The sequence below is a fragment of the Crocuta crocuta genome, unplaced genomic scaffold (assembly GCF_008692635.1).
Source record: "Crocuta crocuta isolate KB4526 unplaced genomic scaffold, BGI_CrCroc_1.0 scaffold613, whole genome shotgun sequence".
Lineage (NCBI taxonomy): Eukaryota > Metazoa > Chordata > Mammalia > Carnivora > Hyaenidae > Crocuta > Crocuta crocuta.
The window spans coordinates 538,214-548,839 of NW_027528880.1; the positions used below are offsets into that span (position 1 = coordinate 538,214).

General features: G+C 51.2%; 1 protein-coding gene across 2 annotated transcripts in view; it reads right to left on the bottom strand.

The window, feature by feature from the left end:
- TCFL5 (transcription factor like 5) overlaps window positions 1-10,620 on the bottom strand; it is a 20,326-nt gene extending 9,706 nt beyond the window's left edge. Inside the window, exons 1-5 of one of the 2 annotated variants that reach the window (XM_077756842.1) lie at window positions 10,580-10,620; window positions 9,365-9,551; window positions 8,482-8,644; window positions 6,863-7,109; window positions 4,680-4,821 (exon numbers count right to left, since the gene is read on the bottom strand). In XM_077756842.1, the coding sequence (XP_077612968.1) occupies window positions 4,680-4,821; window positions 6,863-7,109; window positions 8,482-8,644; window positions 9,365-9,517 (705 nt within the window). In that variant the 5' untranslated portion in view covers window positions 9,518-9,551; window positions 10,580-10,620. Of the gene's footprint in view, window positions 1-4,679; window positions 4,822-6,862; window positions 7,110-8,481; window positions 8,645-9,364; window positions 9,555-10,579 lie in introns of both variants that reach the window. The other variant, XM_077756843.1, reaches the window with a different exon arrangement.
- Window positions 10,621-10,626: the final 6 nt, after the last annotated feature.

Consider the following 10,626-nt stretch of genomic DNA (forward strand, 5'->3'; position numbering starts at 1 on the left):
TCTCTCTCTCTCTCCTAGAAATAAATAAAAAAAATATTAAAAAAAATAAAAATAAAAAAATAAACAGTGCAGGAAAGTATGTGATGAGAGAGACCAAGCATGACAGAGCGAATGCGTTAAAATGTAACCAACTGGTGACTCTGTGAGCCTGGTGGGTGTGAGTCTACGAATCTTGCCATTCCTAAGTTTGAAATTCTATCAAAATTCCCCATATAAAGTGAGTGATCTAAATTCAGAATTCCACAGACACTTGACCTCATTGTCCCCAAATCTCAAGGTCGTAATAAATAAATGTGAGCTGGGGCAGAGTCGCTGCAGCTTAAAGAGACTTAAAAACAAAATTATAGGGGCGCCTGGGTGGCTTAGTCGGTTAGGCGTCCAACTTTCGCTTAGGTCATGATCTCGCGGTTCGTGGGTTTGAGCCCCGCATCAGGCTCTGTGCTGACAGCTCAGAGCCTGGAGCCTGTTTCAGAGTCTGTGACTCCATCTCTCTCTGACCCTCCCCTGCTCACGCTGTCTCTCCCTCTCTCCCAGAAATAAATAAAAAAACATTTAAAAAAATTAAAAACAAAAAAACAAAATTATATGCAATACATAATCCATGGCTGGGCACTGGTTTGGAGGGAAAAAAAACGGCTACAAAAGTCATTTCTGAAACATTCTAGGGAAATGTCAACATGGACCATTAGAAAACAGAATTGCCATCCACTTCGTGAGGCACAGGGGTTACACTGGAGAACTTTCTAGGAGGCGCAGAAATATTTATGAGTGAAGAGACACGATGCCTCTAAGTGTCTTTGAAACTGGGCAAGTAGGTGAGCGTGTGCAGTAAATACAGTAACCGTGGACCCTAGTGATGGCGCAGAGGAGCTCACTGCGCTGTAGTGTTCATTAGAAAACCACCACAAAGTGGCCTGAAACTGATATGACATGGTACGTTAACTACACTGGAAGTGAAATCAATTTAAAGAAGAAAAAAAAAGAAATAGCATCAAGTGAACCAGGAATTTGCTGGCAGCGCCCCGGGCAGGCCCAGCCTCACCTCCCGGACGCGGCCTGCTGCCTCCTGGGCACTGACGGAGACCCCAGCACATCTGGATCGGATGCTGGACGCTGCCCTCCACCCCCCAGCCACACAGCCAGAGCCCTCCCGGCTCACCCGAGGTGGGCCCCGTACATATCGTCAACCAGATGGTGCCCCCGGGGGGATGAGCCGGGACGCCTCCCTGGAGACGGAGCCACGGGGCCTGGGGGCCGCAGCCGGCCGGCAAACCAGCAAGATGGACCTCGGCAAGGGAGGCCGCCGTGCCCACACCTCCCCGCCCCAGCCACACCGCACCGGCCACTGCCTGCTCAAGCCGGAAACCACCACAGACCCTAACTCCCCATCCCCCTCCTCTGCAGCAAGCTTCCGTCCAAAACAACCCGTCCCACGTTCCCCCCAAAACCTGAGAAAGCAGCCTCCCTGCCTCTGCGGCCCTGTCCGTGGTCACTGAGGCCTGCGAGGCCTGCTCCCAACTCCTCTGCTGCTCCCTGATAAACTCTCTTTGCTGGTAAAACCGCGGGCTATTTTGTTCTTAAGGTTGACATGCCACCACCGCCTAAAACCTTCCAGACCCCGACAGCCCTTCTGCAGAGCAGCTCTCCCAGCCACAGGGCAGACACGGCGGGCCTCATCCGCTCGCCCCGCGCACTCTTGGTCTTAAGCGAAGGGCGACCCCCAGCATCTTGAACAAGACTGGGTAGAGTGGCCCATGGAACGAGATGTGCACGAGAACAATTCAGGAAAATCATTTAAGACTCTCGTGTATTTCATCTGTAAGAACAGAAATATGTAAGTAAGAGAGGCCAATTACTGGGGGTTAGTCAAATGGCCGCAGACCCTGTTTGGGGAGCTGTGTGCTAATCCCCATAAAGGGCTACCCGACGTCACTGCAGCCCATTTCGGGACTGGCCCCAGAATCTGACCCAGAAACGATCTACACGGTCAATGTAACTACGTTTCAGAAACACCCAGGAAGCACGATGCATATGAAATGTAAAACAGAAGACCTATAAGTTTTAACTGATTGAATCTTCGGGCGTATACAAAGACGGCTAGCTAATTTTTTGTTGTTGTCGTAAGCACCTTCAGTATATCTGCATAAATTACAAGAATGATTCACTACTAACAAGTACACAGAACCAAACATTGACATTATTTTTATTTTTTTAATATTTTTTTATTTATTTCTAGGAGAGAGAGAGAGACAGCGTGAGCAGGGGAGGGTCAGAGAGAGAGGGAGTCACAGACTCTGAAACAGGCTCCAGGCTCTGAGCTGGCAGTCAGCACAGAGCCCGACGCGGGGCTCGAACCCACGAACCGCGAGATCATGACCTAAGCGAAAGTCGGACGCTTAACCGACTAAGCCACCCCGGTGCCCCAGACATTATTTTTAAATATATAAAAGCTTGGGGCTAATGGGTGGCTCAGTGGGTTAAGTGTCTGACTCAATTTTGGCTCAGGTCATGATCTCACACTTTGTGAGATCGAGCCCTGCATTGGGCTCTGCACTGAACATGGAGCCTGCGTTGGATTCTCTCTCTCTCCGTCTCTCTGCCTCTCCCCAACTCACGTGTGTGCGTGTACTCTCTAAATAAATAAATAATTGTAAGTACATACGTATATACGTGTACATATATATGTGTATGTGTAAGCTTTTCTCCAAAGAAAACACACAAATGGCCAACAGACACATGACGCTCAGCATCACTCATCACCAGGGAAACGCAATCAAAACCACAAGGAGACACCACCTCACACCTGTCAGAATGGCTAAGATTCACAACTCAGTAAATAACGTATTGGCGAGGATGCGGGGAAAAGGGAACCCTCCCACACGGCTGGTGGGAACGCAAACTGCTGCAGCCGCTCTGGAAAACGTGTGGAGGTTCCTCGAGAAGTTAGACATAGAACCGCCCTCCGACCCAGCAATCCCACTACCGTGTATCTGCCCAAAGGCGGCAAGAATGCTGTAAACATTCACCCCAATGTTTACAGCACCGCTACCGACAACAAGCCAACTATGGAAGGAGCTCAAATGTCCACTGACTAAAGAATGGATAAAGAAGGTGCGGCATATGTATACATACACACACAGACACACACACACACCGGAATATTACTCAGCCATCAAAAAGAATCTTGCCACTGGCAACAACATGGATGGAGCTAGAATATAAAACTAAGTGAAATAAGTCAATCAGAGAAAAACAAATCCTAATGATTTCACTCATATGTGGAATTTAAGAAACAAAACAAATGAGCAAAGGGAAAAAAAAGACAAACCGAGAACCAGACTCTTAACTACAGAGATCACATCACACCGCTGGTCACCAGAGGGGAGGTGGGTGGGAGAATGGGGGAAACAGGTGACGGGGGTGAAGGAGGGCCCCTGGCACGGTGAGCGCCCGCTGACGCACGGAACTGGTAAATCACTGTACGTACTCCTCAAACTAATATCACACTGTGTGTTAACTAGCTGGAATTCAGGAAGAAGTTTAGTAAAAAAAAATACACAAAAGCCTTATGTTATTAAAATTAACACTCTTATCGCCAACAAATAATGTCAAAGAGTAAGTGCGTTAGAAACAACCCTCAGTGATCCGACTAGAGGCCACAGGGCACAGACTCCGCTTTAGAACGCAATCAGCTGGCAACGAAAGGCCGGCGCTCACAGCACGTAAATGCCGCGTGGAGACGGGCGGGAAAGAGAAAACCGCCTGTGGCTCCAGGCCCTTCCAGGATCTAGACACAGGAGGCTTTTTCTAAAAGGCTTCCACGTTTCTGCGCCACCTCAGCTCAGTCCCTGACAGATGAGCCCGCCCACAGCAGCAACCGCACGACGGCTTCGACAAGGAGCAGAGTGGGGGTGCCAGGCTTGCTTGACTGAGGCCTCGCCGCCACACCCCCTGAACAGCGTTCTCAGGCAGGGACCTGGAGCCGAGATCCCCCCAGGGCAGAGCATGGAAGCCAATACTGTGACGCCTCCATTCTTCCACGTGAACCCCCAGGGAAGGGGTGGCTGGACCCCCCCTCACACCACGTGTTCGGTCCTACCTGGCGCCACGCTCACTTGCTGGAATTGCCCCTGGGACTTGAACAGGCAGGGTCGAGGCAGTGCTGGCGGCAACAAGGAGCCAGGGGCACGGCCCCCAAAGCCCCCAAGTCGCCCCCAGTCCCCGGCCCACCGAAGAGTCTCTCTTCTCTGCCTTCTGAATGCGTGTGGATTCCAGACACTTATTTAACACTTATCTGCCTCTCTTTCTCCCTTAACTATTCTTGCTTCATCCCGTCACCAAGTTTTCAGAGGGTAAAAAATGTCACATCTCACAGGTCTCTGACACCCCTTTGAGCCCCATACAGTCCACTGCAGAGAGCAGGTGCTCAATCTATGATCTGACAACTGCTACTCAGTCACTTATACTCTGCACGTCTGTGAACAGACCAGGCTGTGAGGATTATTTCAATATACAAAGAATTAACATCATTATCAAGCAGAGTTTTGTTCACAGTGAACTCAGTCCCTGACCCTGTATTCCAGCAAAGAGCAGCCTGGGCTGTCTCAGGGAAAACAGGATAAATAAGATCACGGGTAAGTTTATGAAATTCTGAAAATCTACCCGCCCTGCACACTGACCTTCTTAAGAGAATCCCCGTGTCGCTCCTGAATGTACTTGAGGAATGCTGTGGTCCACTGCAGCGTGGTGGCCTTATCTGTCTCGGCATTGCAGAACGGGACCAGAAGATTCAACTCATCACAGCAAATGCGGATTCTGCGCCTATGGTCAAAATCCAAAGTGATCACACAGAGAAGTGGACACAATACCAAGCAGTAAAGCAAATGTCTGACTGTGTTGCTCATGGCTCGGCCACCAAGTGCTCAGCATCACTCTCCGCCGCGACCACATGGCCCTTCTCCACAGGCCCGTCCTGCTGCAGGCTCCTCCGCGGACTTCTCATGGGTCAGGGGCCAGGGCCAGGTTCCAGTCTCCAGACCAAGCATGGACCCAAACCCCCGAAACTGGAAGCAAAATTTTGTGTGTTTTTTCTGGGTGGACGGCTCTCCTTGTGCTGAGGGACTCACCCACAGCTCGGGGTCACAGCTGTGATCGGCAAGGGGCCTTGGTTCAAAAGGATCACACACGATTAGCCTATTAATGTCCCGAAACCCAGCAATTTAGAGATCATTTATTTCTTAGAGATCATTCACATCACGAGTGGTCTCTTGATCTGGGCCATTTCTAACTCTCTCCGATTCCCACCTTCTACAGCCCTCGTCGCCCATCTTCCCAAATGGACACACAGAGTCTGACATAGCAATCTCATGAGGTCAATGTGACAGCTGGCATTTACGAGATGCTAACTTCTAGACAGAGGCAGACACGTGACGCACACACGTTTTTCATTCTGTCTCCAATCCGTGCATAACCAGCTCTGCTTTACAGACGAGAAACTCAGATGACAGAAGTGATCCAGCTGCAGGCTGTTAAACTAGGAAAAGGCAAAGTAAGAATCTAACCTCCACTGTCAACATATAATAGAAGGATTTTCAGACAGTAGGTGTCAAATAAATGTTTACGTGATAAATGTCAGAGTAGGAAAAAAGTCCTTTCTGGTTCACATGTCCCTGGTCCCACAGTGCTTCAAGCGGAGTTGTGAGCGCGTGTGTGCCAGTGCGTGTGAGTGCACCTGCGTAAGAAAGAGATCTAGCTGGCCAGCTAGCTTCAACATATCCCCTTAAAAAGAAACAAATCGCTTTGGGTCAACACTTGCCCTTCACAGTTGAATGTCTGCCTTGCCCCATTCTGTAAAAAGGAAACTGGTACAAAGTTCTCAATGAATGACTACGTTAATTAGATTAGGGAAACATCAAGTAAAACCTCTGATAATGATAACAGTAATAAAGAAAAATATAGCCACCTTTTGACTCTACATAAAATTGCAGATTTGCAGCGCCTGGGTGGCTCAGTCAGTTAAGCGTCCACCTTCGGCTCAGATCATCATCTCAAGAGTTCGTGAGTTCCAGCCCCGCATCAAGCTCTGTACTGACAGCTTGGAGCCTGGAACCTGCTTCAGATTATGTCTCCATCTCTCTGCCCCTCCCCCGCTCACACTCTGTCTCTCTCAAAAATAAACATTCAAAAAAAAATTGCAAATTCTAAATAAAACCTGCAGATAAAACGACTGAAGTCACAGTTCTAACCCCTTACCCTGGCCATCCCCTGGCAGCCCACCCACAAGGCAGGGCCCTGATGGCATCGGGCACTCAGATTCCAGGGGTTCCCAGCATCATTAGTTAGAAGGGGTTCCCTGTGCCCACAACGTGTGTGCAAACATGGTCTATGCTGTGCACCGGCTCTCCTTCTAGGGGCCTGGGACTGGCTGCTCGCCAGGCAGGAGCCTCCATGACCTGCCTACCAAGAACATCTCGGGGACTGGGTTCCTCGTGAGCTTCCCCAGCGGGAACAGCTGGTGCTGGGGTTGCTGAGTGCACCTGGGAGTCCCCTGGGAGGGGGCACTGGGAGCCTGCACCTAGCTCTCTGGATGCCCACCCCCACCCCAAGGCGCCTTTGGTAATTTTCCAGGTTCCTTTCTCTGTAATAAGTCAAAGCCCTAGGTCCTAAAGAATCGCCAAACCTGGAGGGTGGTCCTGGGGACCCTGATCCACCTAGCAAAACCAAGTCAACATTCACCCCAGCCAACCTCTCCCACTTTAAACATGTCACGAAAATGACAAAACTGTGGTCTCATCAATAACCTGCCCACTGCTGCTCAAAACCGGAATAAACCTGCGTGCCGACGAGCAACCACACGCGTTACCTTCTGTCTCTTTCCATGCGGTTGTGCCTCTCCCTGCGCTGCGACCTTCCTCCCTGGGGCCCGCTCTGGCTCTGCTCCCCGAGGCTGGCCTGCGAGGACTCCGCGGGTGGCCAAGCGCCCTGTGCAGTGGCGGAACCTTCGCCCACGTTCTGAATCTCTCCAAGGGCTCTTCGTTCCACGTTTGCGTCCAGCTGACGAATTCTACTCCGATTCCTCTTATTTATTGCTTGCTTACATAGCGATTCTTCTTTGCAAAAGAAGAAAAACGTGGTATTTTAATTTTTTATTTTACTGAACTTCTCACCGTTAATGCTGAACACCTTTGATTTTCAGCTCCAGACACACACACACCGACAGGCCAGGGACACAGAACTGCACAGGGAGAGTTGCGCCCACTCCCAAGAACTTGTACACAAGGCTCCAAGGTTCAAACCACAAACCTGAACATAAGTTCTATAAGTAAACGAGGACACTCCGAGTACTACGGAATCAACACAACCTTGTCAAAGTCCCCTGTTAATCGTCAGGTGTTAACTACCGTCTGTGAACGGAGAAACCAAGAAGTTGCTGGGGTTTTCTCATGTTCAGAATGAAGAAAGGTTTTTTTCCTCCAAAAGATTTTGTTTTATGGAATTATTCTAGCGTGACGGCAGATACACTCTAACCACAGTGCTCAGAAGACAAAACCCAGGTGGCCTACGGTTAAATGCGCCCTCACCTCACAGGTGAGTCTGCCCGCACAACGGGTAACCACCTCTTAGCTTTGACTCTGAATATGGCACATCTCATCTCATGAGGGCAGGGGGCACCTAGCTGCACGTGCAGGGGACACGCTCCCGCGGTGCCAGGTCAAGGCCAATCACATCTGTGGCATAGGAGGCGCTACCACATCTTTCAGAGTGGGGGAGCCGGCGGGGGGCTCATAGTGCTGGGAGTGCTTTGCTCCTGAGGCTGAGCAGTCAGCACACGGTCTGACTAGTAACCTCAAACTCTGCCAATGGTTAACATGCGCTTCCGCACGGAGCCTCCAAACCAGAACTGCCCACTTTGGCAGCCCCGACCCCCCTTGCCTTCGTCGGCTCCGGAAAACCTTGGGGTTACCTTGTCCAGTGAGTCAAAAAACAGTTGGTTCCCAGGGAGAGAGGGGCTGCGAGCTTCCTCGAGATGAGCCAAGTCTGCCTTCGGCACTTCATTCCTCAAACTTTCTGAATCACCTTATGGCCTCTTGTTCCCAACTCAAACCTTTACCCCCCTGCATACGGTCTCCTAGCGCTTTTAGAAGATTTCAGACTCCCGCCTCACTCACGAAATATAAAATAAGAAAAAAATAAAACACTATTAACTTGCTTTCAGCGACTTGAAGGAAACGGAAAGTTTACATGTCTATTGTTCTTCCATTTACAAGAGTCACTGGGAAGAAAGAGCAGCCCCCAAACTCCATTTCCATACTAAATATAAATGTTTGAAATTCAAAAGAAAGTTCAAAGTGAAGAAAAGTCCCCCACACAGAAGTTCACTTCCAAGGCCATCTCATGTTTACAAACCTCCCCTCCCCCGCCCCTCTCCCCTCACCGAAACGACACCAGGGCCGCGCCCTCCCTTCTCCCTTCTCCGCTTACCTCCTACTTTAATCCAAACCTGCTCAGGGAAAGCTTTGTTTCTGTTGCCCAAAGCCTGTTTAGTGGACTCAATCTCCTGCTGGTAACAGAAAGAAAATGCTCTAGGCAATCCAATATCCTGATGCTTGGCAGCTTCGAGTATAGAACATGGGTTACTAGAGCTCTGGAAAAATGAAGCCACAGGAACTTGATCAGCACGCGACCCAGTCCCCGATACGCCACACAAGTCACATGCGCTTCCACAGAAATCATGTCAAAGACGTCACACACTCTGAGTGACTATACATACACTGAGGGGGTTACACATTCTCTGACCACATAACCACTCTTAACTTTTTTTATGTTGTTTTTTTTTTACATTTTCTTGGTTTTTATTTAGTTTTGATAGACAGAGCATGAGGAGGGGAGGGGCAGAGAGGGAGATGCATAATCTGAAGCAGGCTCAAGCTGTCAGCACAGAGCCTGATGCAGGGCTCGAACCCCCAAACTGTGAGATCATGACCTGAGCCGAAGTCCGACGCTCAACGGACTGAGGCACTGAGGCACCCTCTTTTTAATTTTTTTTTTTAATGTTTGTTTATTTCTGGGAGACGAAGAGAATGAGCACAAGCAGGGAGGAGCAAAGAGAGAGGGAGATAGCAGACTCCAGGCTCTGAGCCGTCAGCACAGAGCCGGACACGGGACTTGAACCCACAGAGCACGAGATCATGACCTGAACTGAAGTCGGACACTTAACCGACTGAGCCACCCAGGCGCCCCAGAAACACTCTTGGGTGTCAGGGAACATTAAGCTCAGTGAAAGAGAAACCAACCCTTCAGATCGAATGAGCTCAGATCAAACCCATTCGCTACAAAGAGCAAACAGGGCGGATCATTCCCGTACCTGCGTCTGTGAAAGGCTCGAGGCAGCGCCAGCGGAGCATGTGTTCGCTGTGAACACGGGGTATGTGAACTGCAGGGCCGTGGCCGCGGCGGCAGTTTTATTTTTCACTAATGTAGTGCATTTGTTTTGTTGCTGATGAAGAGGAACGTTCATTAATTCGGACGGATGTCGGATAAGTGTTACCAAACTGCTGAGACAAAAAAACACATGAAGACTGTGGCAGGAAGTGTCCGTCAGCGGTGCAATCCCCGTCACGCTGCAGAGTTAGCACTGCCTTTTCTAGAAAGCTTGCCTGTTAGGGTGAACGCACGCCCCTCAGCACGGAAGCCTCTAGAGAACAATTACCAACTGGTGTTGCGTGCACAAGCTCAAACTTCTTCCTCGCGGAGGATCGGGAGGCTGCGTGTCACTTGACACCAATCTCTCTTGCTCTTTTTTGGCCATTGTCCAAACTCTGACGGCTGAGGGCGAACGGGGACCACCCCAGGCTAGGGACCTGAGGGGGAGCCAGAGCGGGAGTTGGCCCCGGGCAGGGCTGGCGGGCTGACTGCGGGGGAAGCTGCGTTCTGTGGTCAGGGCCTCAGACGGCGTCGACAAGACACTTTCCTTCCAGGCCGCGTCTGTGCCACATCGGAGACACAGCTACCCTGAGCCAACGCAGAGGAAACATGCCTCTCCTAACATGTAGGCGGACAATTTGGTGCAAAAGCTCGGATGCATCTGCACGCCTGTCTCAACGGGACACTGCGCGTGCACACAGTGCTCACCACGGAAGCTCACGCTCTGACACACGGACTCAGTAGTCACAAGTGTTTGCTCACTGGCACCTGCACAGGGCACAGAACCTTGCGAGTCGGCCTCAGACCCACCGAACTCCGCCCGCTGTTAAGATGCCAGCTGCGAAAAGGCTGGGGGCTTTCTACGAGGCCGACTTCGCCTACGCCCAGACCCAGCTGGACCTGATCCCTATGAAACGCAAGCTGCAGTGGGGCGGTGGCCTTTGTACGGGATCACCTGGTCTCCGCCCAGATACAGCCACACAGACGCCAGTCACAGCCAGGCTGGCGGCCTCCCCGTCAGGGGCCCGCATGTGCATCCAGACTGAGACCTCGGCCTCCGCACTGGGCCTCCGGGTCCGCAGCCTGGCGGAGGCCGGCGGCCCCCTGTGCACGCAGACACCCTCCCCGCGCCCGGCCGCCCCGGGCTGACACCCACTTGTTGAGCGCCACGCCGGGCTCGGGGGGCTCCGCGCCGCGCGGGGC